At 45.7% G+C, this 22,614-nt stretch overlaps 1 protein-coding gene across 1 annotated transcript in view; it reads left to right on the top strand.

Moving 5' to 3' along the window:
* The first annotated feature begins 231 nt into the window (after nucleotides 1–231).
* Nucleotides 232–22,614, top strand: part of PCSK2 (proprotein convertase subtilisin/kexin type 2) — a 113,525-nt gene continuing 91,142 nt past the window's right edge. The window contains exons 1-2 of the mRNA XM_026110465.2: nucleotides 232–715; nucleotides 20,337–20,441. Coding sequence (XP_025966250.2) covers nucleotides 521–715; nucleotides 20,337–20,441 — 300 coding nt within the window. The 5' untranslated portion in view covers nucleotides 232–520. The remainder of the gene's footprint in view (nucleotides 716–20,336; nucleotides 20,442–22,614) is intronic.

Consider the following 22,614-nt stretch of genomic DNA (forward strand, 5'->3'; position numbering starts at 1 on the left):
CCCCGCTCTGGGGGTCTGGCTGCCCGCGGGGGGCCGCCGCGGGTGCTCGGCCCCGGTGTGGGGGCGGTGGGGGGCCGCGGGGGGGGTGGGGGGCGGCGGGCGCGGGGCTGGGCGGCGAGCCGGGTTCGCGGGCCGCCTCGGCCCTGATTGGCAGCGCGGCGCGCTGCCTCCCGGCGGGCGCTCTCCCTCCAGCCGCCGCCGAGTTGGGGACGAGGAGGGGCTGGAAACGCAGATCGGGCGGCGCGCACACACTCCCGCACACACACACACACACTCACACACACACACACTCACACTCACACACACCCGCTCCCCGCAGCAGCCCCCCGCGGCCCCGGCCCGGCCCCGCCGCCCTGCTCCGCTCCTCGCCGCGCCGCGGCCGCTCCCTCCGCCGGCGCTTTAACCTCTTTCTTTTTTAATTTTTACAATTTCTTCCGCCGCTTTTTGGCCGCTTCCGCGCTTCGCCGCTTCCCCGCGGCGCCCTCGGCGCGCTGCCTCCGCGGGCGCGCAGCGCGGGGCCATGCCGGCGGGGCCGCCGCTGCTGCGGGGCGCCCTCCTCCTCCTCCTCCTCCTCCTCCCCCCCCCGCTCCTCTTCCTCGGCGCCCCGGCCCGGGGAGTCGTCTACACCAACCATTTCTTGGTGGAGCTGCGCGGCGGGGACCAGGCGGAGGCCGAGCGGCTGGCGGCGGAGCACGGCTTCGGCGCGGTGCGCAAGGTAAGCCCCGCGCAGGGCCCGCCCCGAGTCGCGGAGCCGGGCGGCGGCGGCGCTGCCCTTCGCGTGGGGCTGAGGGCACGGCGGGCCCCCCCGCGCCTCTCCCGGCGGCCGCGGGCGCTGCCTGAGTCCGCCCGGGCAGCAGGGATGGAGCGGGGGGCCGAGCTGCCCGGCCTGGCATCGCCTCCTCCCGCGGAGCCGCGCGCTGGGGAGCGGCGCTGCGAAGAGCCGTCGCAGCCGCTGCTCGGCGGCGGCCCCGATGGGCGATTTCCTCGGGCTGCAAGGCGAGGAGTTCCCCACATGGCAGCTCGCTGCCTTTTCGCTCACTGTGTAAACACCCTCCGAGCGGGCTCCCATCCTGCGGGGCTCGGCAGCGGCGTCTGGGGCTGAGCGCGGGAGCGGCCGGTCCGCCCAAAGCTGCCTGCGCTCGGCTGCAGTTGGAGCTGCTCGGAGCCCCCAGCACCTGGAAAATAATTAAAGCCGCGTCTCCATGGAGAAGCTTGCACATAATTGGAATGGGAGTTTTCATGGGGGTTTCGACACTTAAGTTTGCGAGGCTGGCGGCTTCCTTGCGATTCCCTGCTATTGTCACGGCAAAACAGGGCATCCCCAGGCCAGAGAAGCTCCCTGATAACAACCGTGATAAGCGATCCATGCGTATCGCCAATTAACGCAAGCTGGCAAACTTGAAGTGTCAGCGGAGGCACTTTTCTGTCCTGAGGTCCCAGGAAGCCTTAGGCAGCCCCAGTGGCTGGCTGTCTCTTCCCAGCTCCCCTGGAAATCTCTCCCATTCAAATAATAGTTAGATCCCTAAAGATTTTAGGCTACGGTCAGGACTGAGGAGGAGAGAGACTAATGCAGTGCCCTGCTCTGTACAGTCCCTGGCGGTCTTAGTGCCCGGGCAGCGCTCGGCTTGGGGCAGCGGGGAGGGAGAGGCTGGGTGAGCACTGCTGCTGTGTGTTGGTTGTTTGGGTTTTTTACTTTCCTTGGTAGTTATGCAATGAGAACCAGCTTCCAAGGAAGTGAATAGGAATCACGCCCTGAACTTGAGTGAGTGAAAGGAATTGAACTCTTGATTAAAAGAAAAGAACAAATTTTAAAAAAACATATGAAATGAGGCTCCCCCCTCCTTGGGCTGCCTTGTCTCAACTCCATCGGGGACTCATTAGAGAAATGGGGCAAAATCGTCGTTGCTTTGACCACAGCCAGGTCCTGCTGCTGCTCTGATGCCTTTGTTTTGGACTCAGTCTTGTCCTGGTGGCGGCAGGGCTGGGTGCTGGTGCCCTTTGAAAGGGGTCCGTCGTGGGGCTGAGATCATGTTGTGTGAAACTCCTTCCATATGGCTCTTTGGTCAATAGCTTTCCCTTTTTATCCCCTTCTGCCTGCTGTGCTGGGGCTGTGACTGATAAGGCCCCGGGAGGAGAGAAGGGCATCCTTGCACAGACCCTAATTCCTTTTCACCTTTGCTAGACGCTTTCAGTCGAACCCGTGACCCAGGCAGGGGAAGAGGAAGGCGAGAGGGGGTTTTGCAGGATGAAGACGGGCGCTCGCTGGGGTGTTCGTTCCTCTCCCTTCACCATGCCTCTCCGCAGGTGCTGGGGCGGTGAGGAGCCGTAGGCTTCCCTGTGGAAGTCAGCCCGGTGGCTGGTGTCAGCAGAGAGCGGGAGGGAAGTCCCCTGGGCGCGCGAGGGGCGAGCACCTGCTTTCCAGCGCGCGGCGGGGGCTGCTCCCCGTGGACACCGCGCTCTCCAGGAACGAAGCCCGGCAGAGCCCGGGTGCGATGTGCTCGCGGCGGGGAGGCAGATGGTGGCCGGGGCTCCGGTACGGTGCTCCCGCTCTCCCAGCGGGTTTCTAGGTTTCATCATCCTGCTCCCTGGAAAGCTAGAAGGCCTCCCTGCCCTCCCCCACAAGCGCAAGACAAAATAGCCCCTGCTGTCTGCAAGGCAGTAATTTTAAGGAATAGGAAAAGTTTGGAGGGTTTGGCATTTAGCTGCCTCTATCGGAGGCTAATCCATTAGAGACTGAAAACGATCTCCGCTCTGCGGGGGAGATCTGTAGCAGGGCTTGGGTGGCGGGAGTCTAGCGATCGTAGAAGCTCGTGCCATCTGCGGTGGTGCCTCTTCAGTGCTGCTGAGCTAAGAGCCTGCTCGTCTGCTCGGCTGCCGTGAGGCACGTCTGGCGTCTCAGCTTGCGGTCTGCACGCCCGGCTTCCCTGGCAGCGGCAACAGTGCGGGAAGTTCAACGCGCACATGTGCGTGAGGAGACGGACCCGCTGGCGGTCAGCTCTCCGGGGAGAGTGCCGTGTGTGGATACGCTGGCACATGCTTTTTGGACGATAGAATGCATTATTTACCTAAACCAAATTCAGACACCCTTACCCATACTGGAGCAGAGCTGTGAAAATAGTTGCCTTTATTTCAGTGCAGGTATTCCTGCTATAAGTACTTTCCCAACCTTAGCACAGTGGCAGATTCACCTTTCTTCTGTGTGTGGATTGAAGATATATATGAGCGGGATTTCTTTTATGCTTGTTATATATCACAGACCTATTTTACCGTCCCTTCACAGGAGCGGATTTTTAAATTACATATTTTTAGAGCACAGGGCTTTTCATAATAACAAAGATAAATTCTGAGCTAATGCATGTTGTAGTTATTTAACAACAGATTTCTGCAGAAATACGAGAGAAAACATTGCTTTGAAGATTAATGTTATGAACAGTTTGATGTCTTTCTAATTGATTCTTTGGCCCGGTTTCCTGTCATCATTCTGAAATTGTGACAAGACTTCAGGTGGTCAAAAATGCATGGTTTAAATTCAGAGCTTATTGAAATGATTGAGAAGGGCTCTGCACTCATGAAAACAGATTTCTTTGTGTAGATTTAGGACCCTGACATGAGACAGTCTCAAAAACACTGGCCAATTTTTCTCTGACTTTCCCTGAATTATGCTGAATTCAGACCTTCTTATTACCCTAATGGTTCTTTGATGCTTTAAAGTTTGCAGTTTTTCAATCCATTATACCTGCCAAAATTGATTCTGTATATTCCTTGTGAAACAGGTACGGTCATAAAGCACATCCTTTCCTTAACATAGTCTCACCACCTTCAAGGATTCAGGAATCATGAGACAGCCCCCAATGAACTACTAAAGGACCTTTTTTCCCCCCTTTTCATTTGCCTCCTGGCAAGATTGCCACCAGAAAACATCTCTTAGTACAGGCTGAAAAAGCAATATTTAAGGGCTGCTTCCTGATTTAGGCATCTTTCCTTGCAGTTCCTTTCTAAAAAGGAGAGGTGGAAGAAGCACTCAGAAAGGTCTCCTAATTGGAGATCAGAGTTTATGCATCTATTTCCATTTCATCAACAACATAGAGGCTGATACAATCTACAAAATGACATCATATCTAAATATTCCACTTTTGGTAGCACCGAGGTGAGGCTGTTACATAATTGGCGTTCAGCGCCCTCAGATTTGAAGATAAGAACCAGACATGGATTTTAAAACCTGGAGAATTGTGTGTGTCTCAAAGCTTGTATGTTTTTTTCCCTGGATATATCACCTGATCTATCAAAAACTATTAACTCTCCCTCCAAATCTTGCAGAAAGCCAGGTAACTCTCTCGGCAGTTTTTCTTTTTCCCACTTTTGCTTAGGAGGCTGCTGGTTGAGGTCCAAGCTTTTTGGAGCTGGCCAGGAATTTCTGGAGGAAATGCTGGGAGCTTGGGGTTTTTTTACATTGCAAAATGCAGATTTATCAAAAGCAAAACTTCACAGAAAAACAAGCCAGATTTCTTGCTGCTACAGCCCACTTTTTCTGCATCTAGGTGGGCAGCTTCTGGGTCAGGAGCTGACAGAGCGTGGAAAGCAGACCAGCAGGCAGAATAATGAGTTTGCAGCTTTGGGAGCTCTTTTCAGGGATGTGCTTCAGGGACCCTGAACATTTCATCCACGGGGTGCAGATACTGAAGCCCTGAAAATCCTTCCCTTTGTAGATCAGCCCCTAAACCGGGAGAAGCGGCGCTTGCCTATCTTCATATTTAAGGTGCAAGGCTAGGTTTGTGCGTACCCAAAATGCACTGTGATGGTCAGACGGGACCGCCTTGTGCTTCTGTGCAAGTAAGAAATGCTGGATGTGCGTATGTGGTTTTTTGCACACAGAGACAGACATAGACACAGACACATGCAAATTCTCTCTCCTTGTTGCTTTTCCCCCAGTACTAGCTGTGCATGGGGCGACGAAGAGGAAAGAGGGGTGAATTCTTGGCCAGGCTCTCAGCTTGCGCCGGCCAGTCCGAGGGCAGCAGCGAGGGAGCAGCTGTGCCCGTAGCGCGGAGCAGAGGCTGCGGCGAGGGAGCACCCCGTGCAAAGAGGCGGCTGAGAGCCTGGGTCGCCCTGCGCGGGCCCGCTGGAGCCTGAGGACTTGAGCTCAGGCCTCCGACTGCAGCGTTTCCACACGCTAACGCATGTTAAATAATTAATTAGCTCTGTGTTTTATGCTAGCCTAGAGGAAAGGATGTTCACACAAAGTAATCCCTGATTAAGGAAACAGAAAAACCTCTTTGGAAATGGAAGGTGCAACTTTTTTGTAAGAAAACCAAAAGCTTTATTTTCCTAGATTTCACTGTTGCAATTTTGCATTACTAAGATAAGAGAAAGGAAATTCCATACAAATGCAAATTGTATATCCACCACAATTTTAATGGTTCACCATAAAAGAGAATGCTTCAGTTTCCAAGAGGTAGTCTGAGCTGATCTGTTCAAATTACGGGAAAAAACAATTAGCCAGTAGGAAAAGTTTGATCCTGCAGCTGGTGAGGCACACTGCTGGGGGGTGATGGACGGCTCCCTTTTGCAGAAAAGCCCCAGAAGAAAGTAATAGAAGAGAGACAGAGAGATCGGCCATCCGGGTTTGGAGGGATCCTTGCCAGTTTGCCACACCAGGAGTCTAGTCAGGTATCTCCAGGTCCTGGTGGGAAGTCCCGTTTTCTCCAATTTACACTCGAGAGAAATCCCATTGATGCTGGTGGAATTAAATCAGAGTTGCACTGTGGTAGTTGAGAATGTGCCTCATGTATGATAGGAGAAGTGTGAAACGAATCTCTTCTCTCACGGTGGTGTGGTCTCATTTATCTGTTTTGCATTCTCCCTTGGATGCAGAAGTAGTCCCAGGAGCAGACACTTTGACTGGCTAACTCAGAACAAAAAAAATCTGCCGATACTCAAATATACTTGCTTATGCCTGTGCAAACTGTAAAGCTGTCAACACAAAGAAGAATGTAAAACTCAGGTTCGAGTACATCCCTAAGCCAATGTCTCTAGAGCTCCTTTGCTAGAGACTCAAATGTGTTTGTTGGCGGTGAGCGTTCTGTTTGAAGTTTAAAATAATTACCCTGTCAGCTTTTCATAGCATTCATTAGTTGGCTATAAAACAAGAAGGTCAGACTCCCCTACTGCAGATCCCTCCTGTAACTGCTCTATTACTGTTTTGAAACAGAGTACATTTCTGTTTCTCGGCAAAACAAATGCTTTAAAGCTTACCTTTACAGATAAGTTTTGTTTTGTTTACTGGGCTGTAGCTCGGTAAACACGAAGATACAAAATTACGGCTGCAGCTCAGTAAACATGAAGATACAAAATTCTGGCTATTTATAAAGCTGCCCGCATTTATAATTTTATTTATTCTGTATTGCTTGTACTCTGGATAATGTTACATTTTGCAACAGCTCTTTCAATACATTGGCAAAATTGAACACGTGGTAGAGACCCAGGAAATGCACTGCAGTGATAGTAATTCTTTTTTGGCATGTTTTTTTCTGATGCTGCAAGTCTGAGTGGGGATGTGCAGTTATTTGTTTTCATTTAAATGATACTAATTTTCTCAGTGTCAGGGAGAAAAATAGAGAAAATATACAAAGAAGCGAATGGCATTTCCAGGAAGTTGTGATCACAGCAGACCAGAGCTGCGCGTGGTGCGTACCAGCCTGCTGTCCTCTGGTCTAGGCTGCGTGCCTGCCCCACGGCAGCTTGTATGGCGTGGTATGAAGGCACCGGGGACAGCTTTCTGCTGCAAGAAGCAGCTCAGGGTTTGGGGGGCTGAGGAGCGTCGGTGCTCGGGGCAGGAATGCTGGGGGTGTCTCCTGCCGCCTGCTCCTTCCCTCACCTCGCTGAAGCTGGTGGAGCAAGAAGGCTCCTCCAGGCTCCCACCTCCTGGCCCTGCCAGCAGATCGGAGCCAGTCCTCCCTGGCCAGCAGTCTCGGGACGGTGTGCCACCACCGAAATCAGAAACAGCCGGTGGGCCCCCAGCTTGTTGCCTTCTAAAGCCCCTGCTCCGAGGAGTACTTGTGAGGTCGAGGAACCACCTGCAGAGCAGCCGGGAGGAGTTCCTTATTGACATTTTATGGCAGAAAATAGCCTGTTGCCCTATCATATGTCTCCTAACCCTGGTAACACTTCTTTTCCTCCTTTAGTGAGATCTCTTTAAAGTATTGCATGCAGTCGCTTCAGCTCCCCAGTTTATTTCTCTCGCTTGTATGCCTCCCTGTAAAAGATTCATAATGGCATGCAGAGATTGCTGTGCTGCATGAATGAGGTTGAAGATTTGCACTGAAGTGACAGGATTAATATATATGAAACAGATACCTTGCTTTGTTTCCTTCACTCCAAGTCTGCCAGTTCCTTAGTTATTTCAGACCTGTGCTATGGGATTTATAAGTCAAGGGTATTATTTTAATATCAGCACTAGATAAAGAAGGATCAGTAGTATGATATCACTGCTTATGACTGACTACACAGTCCTGCTGTCAGCCTGAGTCCTCCTTCTTTCTGCCCAGATAACTGCTTGCAGATGACTTCCAGTGTATTTCTCAGCTCTATAAACAAAGTATGGATATATTAACTGCCTGTATGTGTTTGAACTTTGGGGATCTCACGTGCTGTGGCTCTGTCTAGGACACTGCTTGTAGCTCTCGGTCTTCTGGGTAGGTTTTCAGGTGTCGAGGGCAGTCCAAAGGCCATTTTTAAGAGCCAATATGGATATCTATTGCTGTTACCTACATCAAAGTTGAGTTTCTCCCCTGTCCTGAGGCTACAGACCTGTGCAGCAGCAGAATAACTGTAATGGTATCCTCTTTCGGAAGCTTGTTTTTTGGTATCAGGCCAGATGGACAGATCCTATTGCCATGTGACAGCCAGAACCAGATGGTCTAGGTTGCTGTGAAAGAGGTAGACCCTTTTGTTTCTAGGCTGGGAGTCCACATCCAGTCTGAATCACTAGACAAATAAATTGTCAATATTCGCCCAGCTCTAACGTTAAGTGCTTCCATCTCCAAACCTGTGGCATCCTCGGCATTTGTTTATCAGCAGGCAAATGGTCTTGGAGGCTGACCATGCCGCTAGGCTTGGCTCCTGCAGAAGCACTGAGGTGCACCACGGCGTGCTTGCATTTCTGCTGTCTTTTAGAAGAACCAACCTTTGTGTGAAGGTGGAAGACAGCCTTGTATCCTTCTCCCAAAATATGTCAGGTGATGAGAGATAACATCCTACCCTCTCTTAGAAAACTTTTACTGCTGTAACTATACTGATGTAGTTAAAATGGGAGAAAAAAACCCCAATTGCAGTGCAGTTACTATCAGTGTAGGAGTGCTAATATGTTTAACTAATTCCGGGTCACAGCAATATTAGCAGAAATTTCATCTAAACTAGAGCTTGTATCTGTATAGCCATGCTGATTAAGAAAAGCATCAGACTCTTCCTAGAATAGTTATGCTGGTAATACTTTGAAGTGTAGCTAAGTAGAAGTTTGAATGTGACTCTTTCCCTCTTCCATCTATAGAATTATTCTAATTAAGATTAATCCATGCAACTCAGGCTTCAAATGCTTGTAATAAGGCCCTTGCAAAGTAGTTCCTGAAATCTGTGTAGAATTTATTTGGTAGATAGTTTCAGTCAGTAAGTCCAGAGAAGTATCCGTGCTTATGGATAATTCTGTGAGGTGGAAATCAAGCCAAAATGATAAAATAAATGATAAAATCTGCCAGCTCTAATTGAAATATTGTACTTTGGAAGCCCTCTTGTGCAGTTGCAGTCTGTCTTATGTATGGCTGTTATCTGTGAGAAATGTAGTAAAAACCACAACGCTGTGTTTTATGGATCTAAAATTTACCTTTGTCCTATAGTGCTGTCCTCGTCATCAGAAAACCCTGTTCGTTTTTTCTTTTTATTTGAACTTTCGCAAATACTTAATTAAATGGGTCAAGTCCCTACAGGGTGCTGGCTGCGGGGTGACTATAAATACTGCAGCGAGCAGCCCAGTGCTTCCATCTCTAGCGGGAGGAAGCTGAACTGCCTGAGTGCCAAGGGCAGGATTTTTCTAAATAGCCCGAAGGAAGCTGGTGTACTGCTTTTGTTGTAAATCAGTGGGAGCTCTGCATTTAACCCTCTTAAGTTTATTGAGGAAGAACTGCTGTACTTCTGAAATGTGGTCTTGGGTGGTCCCGGGCTGTGCTTTGGGATAGCTGCCCCGGAGAGAGCTGCGTGGGTGGTGGGTTGGGTGAGATGCTGCGTGGCCACCGCACGCGGTCGATCAGCCAGCGTGAAGTCCTGCTTGGTCATGGATTTGTGACAGTAGCTCGAAAGTCGAACTCAGGGAAATGTTGGATGTGTTCGGCAAGCGTTGGGGGCCTGCACCTGAAACAGGGAATCGCAAACTAGCCCAGGTTCACCATTTGTACGCTGGGATTATAAACATAGGAGCTAGGTAGTGATGCCTCTAGTTTACTCACTCAAGCAGTGAGCTGGGACATGATGTTCTTTGCCTTGTATTACATAACATCTCAAACAAAACTTCTGTGTAAATGTTACGTTCTTAACTTCTCTGTCCACATAAAGCCGATGGAAAGAGTGACCTCAGTGTTTACATCAGACCCGTCAGCAAAAGTGTGCTCCAGATACTCATGACTGAACTAGATTATTTGCTTACCTGATGAGTAAAAGGGAAATATTATGTCAGACCTGCTTTCTGCTAGAGTATAGAACATAACAAATATATACTTAATTGTTATTAAGAAGAGACACTGGTGGTATTACCAGAAGGGTACTGGATATCAAACTAGAGCTAAACAGGGTAGTTAAAGAAATGGGGTATAGCCTCCACTCTGCAGATGATGGAGGAGCCACCTTTCTGCCCAGTTGTCCTTTGTAAAACACATGTGAGACAAAGGGACGCGACTCTGAAATCATCTGTCTGGGTGAACACTGTTTTTTCTCACTTATTTATGCAATGCCAAATGCAGCAGAAACCTCTGTTTAGGGCTTTTAGCTCTGACTGGTGAATTCCCATCAGTCCCCCAGGGACCTCACATTTCCCTGTATCAGCTAACTTTAGAAATGTGCGTCAACCAAATTTAGTGATTTAGGAGGGACTCTGAACCAACTGTCACGCAGAATTGTCAATTCTGAGTTTGGGTGAAGAAGTATCAAAAATCACAATGTGAATGTATTTTCAGGTTTGGAAAAATTGGTTAACACGGGTGGAAGGACAGTTGTGGATCTGAACATCAGCTGCCGTTTGCCCTGTGCCGCATGCCAGTCCGTTCATTTTTACATTGTCTGTTAAAACTTCACAGGCAAATGTCCTTTTCTTCTTTTAACTGTAAAACCGTTCAACTTCTCATACAATTTAGAGTGCAGAATAAAATGCAGATAAAACAACATATGCATTTTTTTCTCTTTCTTCTGATGCAGTTAAAATACTCAATTTCAATCTTTAAAATTCCATTTTTTCTCTTCCAACTGAATATATTTTATTCATATTAAACATAGCATACCTTGGTACAGAAACTAGTATTCCAGGCTCTAAAGGCTGAAAAATGCTAAGTGATTGAAGAAAAACCTACATTTGCCTTGCTTGACTGATGTAATAAAAGAAAAATAACATATCAACACACTCTAGATTGACCAGAATTTCTGCTGGCAATAGACTGCTGTCATGTGTTAATTGGTAGTAACAAACGATAAAGAGACTTATTTCACAGCTGCGTGAAAGGTCAATGAGGTAGGGTTTGGGAGGAAGGGGAATGGCAGATAGTGCTGTTTTCTTCCTTTTCCCATCATTATTGCTAACGTCAAGGCAGAACTGGTTCGTCCTTTTTATTCCCTCTAATATGGAGCTCTTGAAGCCACTCAGAGCAGTTGCCCTCTCTTGTGCAGTCACCATCACGTTGTTGTACACTGGAGCTGAGATGAGCTGCCTCCAGTTCACGATGGTGTAAATAATGGAAGAATTTGTCTCTGACATGGCCTTGTAACAGTGGTGACTAATGTCTGCACCTTTCTCCTGACGTAGTCAAGCAACTTTACAAGAAGAAGGAAAACAGCACTGCCCCAGAAGTTGTTTCTTCCTTGCCTGCGCTGAAAGTGCTTTCCTTAGAGCTTCCTTCCCCTGCTCTTTTCAAGCCTGTTACCGTAAGTTAAAAAAAAAAAAAAAAAAAGCAACGGAGAGCCCCCACCCTGTAATTTAACATCACAGTTTTGTTTCTGACTGTTGCTCATCAGCTTCCCTCCCTCATCCTGCAATGCACGTACTCTTCTCCAGGAGCTGACTGTTCTCTGGGAACTGCAAGACTTGTTCAGTGTGGTCCAACAACAGAAACCCCCATGCGAAGCTCTTTCAGTCTGTTATTGCTTGGCAGCCTGGTATTAAACAGACATGGAGAAAAAAGAAAAAAGGTTTTGAATAGAAAGAGAGCTACAAATCTTCCTTAGGCGTTGGTTAAAGGCTAGCATCTTTGCAGTAGTGCAGTTCACATTTTTTGTGCTTCCTTCAGTAGCTCTTGCCAGTAGCCAGCTAATTTTGGTCTGAGCTGCATTTATAGCACTACTTCATTAAAGTCTGAGCTCATGACTTAGTTTTCGGGTGCTACATTAGCTGAGTCCTTGTTTGTGTCCTATACACATTACTACGTGGAATTAGATTAAAAAATGATGCTGAAGTGCTCTGCGGAAATTCAGGGTGTCTGTGCGCAGCCACGTCTTGTCTCCTCTCCATCTCTGAGGTGTAAGTACCAGTAATTTTCAGCAGGGGCACACTTTATCTTAACACTATGTTTTAAAAATACAAATCTACTTTTATTTCAATGTTTTTAGAACTAATGTGACAGCAGGTTAAAGCGTGACAATAGTAGTCAACCAGTTTGGTTACGTGCTTAAAAGGAGAGTTGGAATGTGGATCAGGACTGAGATAAACTGGCCTTTGTCTGTTTTGCTAGTCGTTGTCAGCAGTGTTGATCCAGCTTAGCTAGAAATACCACTTAAATTTGCAGAATATAATTAAATCAAACTATTTCTTAGGTTTGTAATATGAGTTTTCCCTAAGGCAGATGTGCTTATATAAATAAAGGATTTCCATCATGTATTATTTAAACTTATTTAAATATTTACCAAAATCTGTTGCTAAAGAGGTACCTCATTACATGCATATATATTACAAGTGTATGTATACGCATAAATATATGTTGATGATATCACTTGGCATTTTATCGTTTCAGTAGTGTTGTGCAAATATTAATTAAATTAATCCTATCAATAAATGAGCTAAATAAACAAGTGCTTATTAGACTATGCCATATTACATGTAAGACAACTGAAAAATATTATAGCTTTAATTGCCCGAAGTTCTCCTGATGTCAGTAGGAACAGGGGTTGCTCAGCATTTCTGAAGAGCAGGCCCTTGGAGCATTGGCCAAGGCTAAGCTGCAAGGACTAATTAAGGTAGAGCTGAAACTTGTCCCAGGAGGCTTAGTCCTGGCTCTGTCCTACAGCAGAGCGCTGCCATGTAAGCAGCAAGAGAGACGGAAGGAGCAAATGAAGTGGTCGTGGGTAGAATGATCTCAGCTGGAAGGATGTTTGATGGATGAAAACTCTTGCAGAACTTTACTGTCCTGGGAGATGCTTTGAAAACACAGAAGAGCCTTGAGTCAGTGGCAGAGTCCCCAGAGGAGTCCTGTTGTCCCGTTTTAGGAGGCAAATGTGAATAGTGCACGTGTTCTTGGCTTTTGGTCATAAAATGTGGAAGTGGCCGAACACTTTTGGGGTACTGTCCTTTTATGCTTACAGCATTAAGTGTCACTGGCTGATTGAACTTCAGTTAGTAAGCTGGGTCACGTTCTGTACAGTTTGCTGGCTGTGATGTAATTTACACTGCGTAGTTAAGGAGCAATTCCATGAAATCATGACTAGCATGAGCAAGTTAAGAACTGTGCCCCTGAGAAATGGCTGGAGTCTAATTTCTCTTCTTTTTCATTTTTTTAGCAGGATAAGTAAAATTCTTCCAAGTTGTGAAAAATTTCATTTTGTGTTGCTGACATCTGTTTTAAGAAAATGGAGTTGATTTCAGCTTCTGGTAGAATCATACTTACTTTATTAATCTAAATAATGAGTATGTTTATCTGTTGTATATGTGGTTGTTATGGAGCCACTTAGTTGAATGATTGGAGAAGGCTGTGTCTCATTTTCCCGGTGGCCATATGTTGCTGCTAAAAATGACAATGCAACTGCTGGATGCTCACAATGACTTTTCTGGGTGCTGAGCTCCATAATTCCTCCCAGTACCTAGGGTTTGGCTGAGGTGCTCTTCTTCTTGCAGGGCTCTCATCGTCCACAGATAAGGACATAATGTTTATTGCTAAGTTTTCACTTCAGGCTCTCAGCCGCACAGTAAGAGTCACCAACTCCAGATAGCAAGTCTGGATCAAACCAAAGAGTCCAATGCTAGCGCTAGCGTATGAGCAAGGACATAGTCCTCTTCTTCAGATCTAGGAAGTATCCTGCTTTGGGTGGATTCAGCAGCACACGTGATAGAATCAATCGTGTGTTTTACAGTTACTCGGGAGTAATGGATAAAACTCCCTAAAAAGCACAGATCCATCCACATAAACTAGAATAACTCTCTTAAAGGCCTTAAATGGCTTCTTTAAATCACTGATAAAATTAACAGCAAATCCACAACCTTATCACTGATGACTTAAACCGTTGTTGCATGCTTGCAGGATGAAGCTCTTCAGCGACAGACTTAACAGCGATGTAAATACAGTAAAAACATTAAACCTCCATGATTCACTGAGCTGCAAACCAAATTCCAAATACTGCAAATCTGAAACCAAATCGGTGGGGCAGTGTTTTCTAAGCTCTTGGCAGCAGTATGTGTGATAATGCAAGAACAAAACTGATGAGAATTAGGCTTTTAAGATCAGAATTGATCTACCCAAAAGCAGACAACCGCTCTCCTTCCAGTCTCTGGCACGGAAGAGGAACTCCTGAGGCTCAGTTCAGCTCATTTTAACATGGCCACCTAAAATAGGCCAGATGAATCATGCTCTGAAAATGCTTCTTTTTGGCCATGAACTGTGTGGGGGACTCAGGTGAATTCCACATGGGCAATGGACTCAACATGCAAACATGACAGCAGCCCAGAACTGGTTCTGTTTTTTCCACTTCCTTGCGTTTACTAAACCCCTGATATCTACCTACTGGGGAATCTGTTTAGCCGCCTTGCTGTGGTCGCTGCATGCAATAGGGACAATAGAGAAAAGGCTGTTATAAAACAAAATGCAAAGGCATATATTCTGCAGAGTCTTTGGATACCACATCTGCCTCTATTCTTCAGTTTTTCCAGGGCAAAAGATAATTCACCAGGCAGGCAGAGTGGGGAGGACCTTTCAGAAAGCATTGGAAACTACAGGAGTATTTCTGTTGGCTTGAGAAAGACTTAGTACAATTTTAAGCAAGATTGCCATGTTCTCGCAGGATAACCAATATCCTGAATAACAATAGCAGATATCCTCGTTACCATGTGTATTGCAGTATTTCCATTGATTTCTGGAAAAAAAACAAAGAACAGATCAATGGTCTCTAAACCAAGAAGTCACAATCCTTTCTTATTAGTGCCTGTAGCTGTTTCACATGAGACGTGGCTGGATGCATACAAAGTAAAGCTGAAAACATACGTAAGTAACTAAGCCAGCCATTTCTGAATTTTTCTGTAGGAAAAAAAATTGTACTATGCATTAATCAGATGATATCACAGGAATCATCTTTTCTATTATGGTTATTTTAATATGAGCTTTGCATTTGGGGAGTGTTGAAGCTATGGCTGGCACCTCCACCTGTCAGATTTGCCAAGATAAGCAAGATTAGGCCTCCTTAATTCTTTGATGGAGGCAACTAAATAGCACACAAGTACGATGTGAAAGGGGCTGGGGCGATTCGTAACTTTGAGACCTGGGTCTGATCGCTGGAGTCTTCAAGGCTGTTTGGAGTCTGGGTGGACCCTGGCTCCCCCTGAGCTCCATGCTGAGTCTTCTGAGCAATTATAGCAAACTAATGAGAAAGCATGAAATCCTCGCCTGGGGCCCCGGGGACACGCTGGGCTGGATTTCATGTTGGGAGAGCTCTGGCATGGCTTTAGTCCTCTGTGCTGTTTTGCATTTCTCCACCAACATTTGAAGTAATCCGTGCTTGCTCGCGCTTTGTCCTGCGTTATTTCTGTGCCTCCGGCTGCCTGCGCTCCGAGCCGTCTGTGTGGCTCTCGTCGCTGAGGCGAGTGCCTTTGACTTCGACTCGGCTCCCATCAGTGTGTTTAAAAGTAAAATGATTCCTAATGCTAATTGGGGTGAAGGAAAATGAGAGAAAGAGAGTTTAAAAATTCATATTGAATATTTATAAGCATCCTCAGTGCATTTGGTGAAACTGGGATGAAAAGGTTTCTAAAAGGTTTCTAATTTCTGCTGTGAGGCACTTTGTTGCGCTCCAGCTGTAATGCAGCTGAAGGAGTGGGGCCTGTGGAGGCCCTGAACACATTCGCTCTTGCCAGGTTTAGATGGTGTTTTCTGCTGGTATAATTAGTGAGCAGTAATGGGATGAGAGTGCTCACCTGGGCAGATCCGTGGACCCTTTTAAGGTCAGGAGTTCTGCTGGGGCTCTGTGGAGAAGAGGTGCTTGGTGCTGGTATGTAGCTTTTATGTTGTTTTCTTTGCTGTTCCTCAGGGCAGACAAAGGATTTCTTTAGCCCCAGTGTTTGCTTGGACCTCACCTGCCTGGTCACATATTCACACACTCGCACTAAGGCAGGCAGAGTCCTGGGGAAGCTCTTCCCCAGCCTGGCTGGACATGGGCTTTCTGTGAATCTCCTTCCCTGTCTGAGCCGTTTATGCTGATTCCAGTGAAGATCAGAGAATGTGGCCCTGGGGTAACTGCAATAAATCACCCTTTAGTTGTATTTTAACTTCCTTCTGAGCAAAATAATTCTACAGACTGTTGTCTCTGCTTGTAACTTGGGGGAGGCATCCAAACCATAGATTCAAGTGAGCCCTTTCTAGAGTAATGCAGCATCAGGGAGCAAGCAGATCGCTAAAATTTGATGTTAAGGGTAAGTCTGGGAACCAAGGCCCCCCTCTTTGTTTTTTTATTGCACCTACTTTAGCCACATCTTAAAAGCAGTGACAAGCTGTGAATGCTGGACCTCTCACTGATTCCCTGGCAAAATACTGATCCCTCTGGCAGCTTTATTAGGTGTGGGTTTTTTGGGTTTTTTTTAAGCAATTATTGCTGCTTCCTATTATATTTGCTACGGATAGGATCTTCTGGTCAGATCACACTGATGCTTTTGCAGTTCTGTTGTCAGTGTTAGCTCTGCCCACAGTGGCCCCAGTGCTACTGTTTTAGGATATGGAACATGGTCTGAATTTAGTCTTTTTGTGGCTCTTTTTTTTTTTTTTTTTTTTTTTAAACCCTTGCATTGCTGTGCAGCTGAACTTCATGTCTTTTTAGATGAGCAAAACCACATCTGACCTCAGCGTTTGTATTGTCCAAGCGAAGACTGAGTAAGGACTACAGCTTTCTCTGTCAAGTGGACAAAATGGGTTGGGGGTCATCAGCTGCAGGGGAGCCTGTGTTTGCTGCCCCATCCTAGATTAGGGGCTGGTGAGGAACAGGCTACATTACATCTGCTTTTCCCTTCTTGGAGCACATCAGCATTTGGGGGCTCAGGAGTGGACTGTGCTTTTTTTCCCCCCCTCATCCCTTTCAGTGCTCTGTGGGGCAGCTCCTGGGCCAGCATCGGGAGTAGTGATTTACTGGAATGACTGTCCACAAGTAAGGTATGGCAGGGAAGAACCGTCACTGCCTATTTACAGTCCTTTTTCCATGGGTTGCATTTATGGTAACACAGAATGAATTCTCCCCTCTCTTTTCTTGCTCAGGGAATCTCAGAAGCAAGTCATCAACTTTGTCACCAAATGTAAAAAGTGTCAAAAGATTGCCAGATGTGAGGAGGAAAGTGCAGGAAGGCCAGGAACCACAAATAACTTATTTTGATTTCAGTAATTATTGCTCCTGGACTGCTCTGTTGGATTAATAGCCTAAGAAAACCCAAGATATCTCAGAGTCACAGACATGCTAAAACAGTGTGAAATGTGAAACATTCCTGCTACCCTCCTTACCGGACAGTAAATCCTAGCCACTTCCTCTCCTAGATAAACCCCTTCCATTTAAAGGAGTTTTTCTTTCCTCCACCTAGTTGAGCACTGAATTTTTAAAAGGTCTGCATCCTTTTCAGGGAGGAGGTTAAGCGTGGTTTCATCTTCGCATTAGATAGTATTGTTAAAAATCCCAAGGGCGTTGCAAAGCTGAAGAAAATTCTGCCTTTCTGGGAGAAGAAGGGTGGATGTATGAGGATTTTGCTCCCCTTGCTGTGTTTTATTTGTGATTCTGTTTTCGCTTGTATATTTTTTTCACCAGTAATTTTATACAAATATTGCAAGTAATGAAGTGCTGATAATTCCTGAGATCCTCAGACAGTCCTACTTTGATACATTGCGTTGTGCCATGTTTGTACATCAAGGCAAGAGCAGACCCTTTTCTACGTCTAAATAGTCCTCCTCACTTCAATATCCGAGTGCTTTCCAGTAATTTGTTATCTTACATAATTGCTAATTCCCCTTTGAGGGCAGGAAGCATCGCTCCTCTCTTACGCAACGAGTCTGAGCCACAAAGCTGTGCCTTGTTCTCCCACGTTACGTGCAGAGCCTGCTGCTGCCCCGGGAATTTTGCTTAAATACAGCTCCAGCTTTGCCATGAGGGTGTTACGGAGTAGCTCCCGCTGGTGACTCTTGGGGTTTGTCGGGTACATGAGCCCTTTCGTTTTCATTTCACCTGACGACACGCAGTGTTTGCTTTGCAGGGACGTACGCCCTGTCGTTAGCCGCCTGCGTCCTGGGCTTTGCTTGCTGCAGAGGAGTTACTGAATCAGCAACGGGAGGTCGTCAAAAACGGAGCACTTAGCGGTTGCTTGGGGTGTTCTTGGATGTCATTACAAAATCCTCGTCAAAGCATGTGGTGTTTTAGGCCTTTTCTTTGGTGTCTGACTTACTGAAATAAAAAGAAGGAAAATAGCCTGATTTTATTGGGGAAGTTAGAGGGGAGATGAGACCACAGGCTTGCGATGGGTAGTCATGGTTAGTATGGTCGCACATATGTCAACCTGTAACTGAGCTGGTTACTTAGGTTTTCTCCTGCATATCTTTGAGGCTTAGAGGGGTATATCCTACATGGGGGGAAGGGGACCGTTTCCTGGAAAGCCAGGCCTCATGATAAACTCCGGATTATGGGAATACCTTGTTCCCCATCTGGTAAAGGTGTCATGTTTGGACTTTTTTAAAGATAAAACATAATCTGATATTTTTAAAAATGACATAAAAACAGATGGAACCCTGGCCTTAAGAGCAGTGGCTCTGAGGGTAGGTATGTGATGTAGGAGACTTGTGTGGCCACTGCCATTAGCTTTTTGTAGTCTCATTTCTTATTCTGGTTCAGCTGTTGTGCTTTTTACACGTATATGGAGCTGATGCAAAATGCTCTGAAAATTTGCTCAGAAGAGCTCTCCAGACAACCCCAGTAATCAGCTCCAAGGGACCACAATTATTTTGATTAAATCTCCTTAACCTTTTATATATACTTAAAAGGAGGTCTTCTATCGGAACAGAATGTTTTGATTTTTTTTTTAAGTTAGTTTGCCTTAATGCATTTTGTATCATACCCAGTGGAGTTTTAAATACTAAAACTTCAATGCTTTGATTTTATTGAAGTTAAATTTTTTCAATTAACAAAATAAAAAAGAAAAAAACACTCATTTTTTGCATATGACAAAATTTTAAACTTTCTAAATTCGCTGTGCAGGTGAAATTTATATTGCCACACAATTCCATATGCCAAAATATATTTGCAGAACAGGACCGGATGTAATGATAGGTTTAACAGGAGATAATTTCTTAGAGGGGCAATTATGTTTGTGATCTGTATATAGGAATAGAAGGTGTTTTATTCATGGACAGCAAGATTCTGCTACCATTTCTCATCCCAGTTTTTTACAGTTAATTTTCAGACTAGACTTCTCTCATAGTTGGTCAGTCTAGAATTTGGAGGTCCTACTATGAGGTTTATGTTGTCACGACATGTAACCATCACGATAATTTTAGAATAGACATAAAAAAGAAAGAAACAGTACCCTCATGGCTGTTTTGGAATATCTCTTTTAAATAGTCATTTTATGTGCAAGCTAGTCTTAACTTTGCAATTGAAATGTCATAGCATTAACATGTAACCTCTCAAAAAGTGCTCATTTCTTTCAACTTCTACAGAGACGACCTTGGCTTAAAAATACAGTTGCTTGATTAGATTTAAACAATCAACTGGAATCTCCCTATTAAGCCAGAATGAGGAAAAAGTTGTAGAATTAGAGATGCAAATGGAGCTTTCTAATTGACTGCTGGAAATGGTATGCTATTCTTGCAGAGCACAATGTCTTTTAGCCTGCTCCAAGTTAAGTGTCTGCTAGACATCGAGTCACTCTCTACAGCCCCTGTGGAGAGGGACACATTTAATAACGGAGGTGCATCCTGCCTCCCTGGCACTTGCCTTAGGCAGTGCTGGAAAGCCCTTGGGAGGTGTTTGCTTGCTACCTAAATGTCTTAGAAAATTGGTACAAGAATCTTACTATTCTGATGCTAGGGGGTTGTCTATTTTCTTAATATTCTTCATATGTTTGGTTTTTTTTTGGTGTTAGGAAGAAATTCCAAATACCATATTTTTCAGAGAACAGAAATTGCTCTGCTTTCTGCCTTTCTGCTTATGGCATCATCTTGGGTGCATTATGATGGCTCGGAAAAGCATTTGTGTAATGCCTTATTGCTGAAGGGTGGTTTGCGGTGGTTTTAAATCTTTTGCAGTTCATTTTATTCTTTTCTTCTGGCTTTTTCAGGAAGTAGGAAATAATCCTGATGCAGTTTGGGGAACCCTGCAGAAATATTGGCACTATTGACCTTAAACATAAGGTGAAAACAGTACCAAGTGTTTACAAGTGAAATAACACATTGTAAACCTCTAGCAATTAACTTGAATGTTACTGGGCGCATTTTTCAAAGGTAACTTAGAAGTAACATTCTCAAGAGTGTTTGGGGCAGTTTGGGGTAAGGCTTCAAGTGTTGTCATAGACTCCTGACACTTCACAGCTAAAAGTTTTCCATGTCATCAACCAGTAACTCCATGATTTGTTTTCTCTCTCTCTTTCTCAGCTCCCTTTTCTAGACACTGGGTACTACTTTTATCACAATGGCATTGCTAAGGCCAGAAGAAGACGCAGTCTTCAACGCAGGCTTCGTCTGGAAAAGGATTCCAGGGTGAGTGTTTCACCATTATTTGCATCTGCCGTGTTTTTTATAACACAGACTCTGTTTTATGCAATCAAGATGATGATCCAGTCTGTGGTCATTGCTATGTGATGTTGAAGTTTGGTGACTGCTGTATGCACACATCACCAAACAGCCTCAACTTTTTTTCTGATTTTGCTACAACAAATGCTCTATCCTGTCTGAGATGTAGCCTCTCCCTGATAGCACTAAGCAATGCCATGCTCTGGAGGACATCTCAGCGTGCTCTGTAGCTCTCCCCACACTGTGGGGCAGGGCTGTCAGGGGTATGGCCCACGGTCCCCCTGGTCTGCTGGTCCCTGGATCATCCAGCTAGGAGTACCCAGTGGCATGAACTTTGGGTTTTTTTTTGCTGTCACGCTGTAATGGTGCACACTCTGGATGCTGTGAGGGTGTGTGCTGGGGACAAGGGCTGAAGCACTCCCTGCCGATGCAGCCACCCAGTCTCCCTTCTTAAACACAAGCCTGAGCAGAAGCAATTGCCTGGTAAGTCTGTCAAACTTCAGTTTTCCTTTCAGAAGCTCAGTCTGCAAATGGTGTGTTTGCTTTTCAGAAGCATAAACCCCTCAGACAGTAGGGAAAGGCCCTTTCTGCAGATGGCTGTCAGCTGGAACTGGCAAATTCTCCTTTCTTTTCTTCAGAGTTGTTAGAGCAGACTTATACTGGGCTGGAATGGAGCCAGGTTGCACAGAAAGTGTATTTACTGGCAAAAGAAAGTAGATAAGTTTAGGGAACGATATCATGAGAGAAAATAGATTATTTGTTAATCCTTCAGCAGGCTTCAAACTCCCTGTACTTGTGAGGAAAAGAGATCATAACTGGAGCCATGAGTTTTGTAAGGATACTCCAAAACGTTATTAAAGGAAAAAAAATCAAACACTTATGTTTCACTATGCATATTTCATTAGCACTAGTTCACTGAGGCTCACATAGAAGGGAGGACAGCAATTTTATTCCAGACAGAGTTTTAGTATCAGATATTATAAGCTATTGGAACACCTATGAAAATACTAAAAAAAATGTGCAGGAAGGAAAAAATAGGTTAAATAAGATTGAAACTGTTGTTGTGAAACCAGAGGAAACAAGGGCTGATGACTTCCCAGCTTAGTTTTCCTACTTTTGAAGAAGTTTCAATGGTTCTGGGCCCAGGTCTGCTGGGGTGCATGGCCAGTTGCTCCAGCATGGCCAGTCTCTCCAGTGGCTGGGAGCCATGCAAGTGAATCACTGAGCTCCCAGGTGTTGCTTGCCCTCATCTCCTAATCCTGAGGTGGTGAGAGCTGAGTCAGGTTCCCTGGGGCTGTTGCAGGTGTCTTGACAAAGTCATTCAGCCTGGCAGTATGTCTTTCAATGCTCGAAGCTACCTCCTCCTGGCCCCCCTTTTTAAAACTGGTACCATTTAGAGGCAATGAGGGGCTATGAGGAGGAGACCTCTGCAACCCACCTTGAGTAGAAATTCCCAGACTTCCTCTGTTTTGCTTGCCAGGTGGATATCAGAAAGTAACACCTTTCAGAAACCATCTACAATTAGTAGATACTAAACAATTATCCCCAAAGAGGTCTTTCATTTCCCTGACCCACCCAACGTATTAAAAAAACATTTCAGAAAAAGCATACAGTTAAGCAAGTAGTTTGCAAACCAGTGATTGAAAATGGTCATTGTAATGAGTGCCTCTGTACTGGAAACAAATATTTCTGTAAAACACTGAAAAACCTACAAGCATTTCTGAGCCCACAGGTTCTTGGTGCAACCTCATAGCTGAGCACTCCACTACTAATTCCGGACTGGCTCTTGCACTGGCTACTGCTAGACTTGGTGCTTACTGTGGCAAAAAGCTATTATGGGCAGCGTAAATGAAGCTACCTTCTCCTTCAGAGATGTTCTCTTTTGTAGTCATCTTAATTTGTGGTCTCTAGGCTCTTGGCTTCTTTCATGTGCAATAAAATCTTATTTTTGTTGTTAATCTCCACTTCTTCCTGACAGTGCATACCAATGGCTTTGCTCCCTGGCTGGCTTGACCTCAGTGAATAAAGTCTTGTGTTTAAATAACAAGGAATATTCCCCCATGTGAGGAAGAGGATGACCCTGGGTGTATCCTGACTTTGCAGGCATTTAGGCCCTTGGGATGGAAGCAGCATTTCAGTT

This window comes from Dromaius novaehollandiae, chromosome 3, assembly GCF_036370855.1.
Source record: "Dromaius novaehollandiae isolate bDroNov1 chromosome 3, bDroNov1.hap1, whole genome shotgun sequence".
Classification (NCBI taxonomy): domain Eukaryota; kingdom Metazoa; phylum Chordata; class Aves; order Casuariiformes; family Dromaiidae; genus Dromaius; species Dromaius novaehollandiae.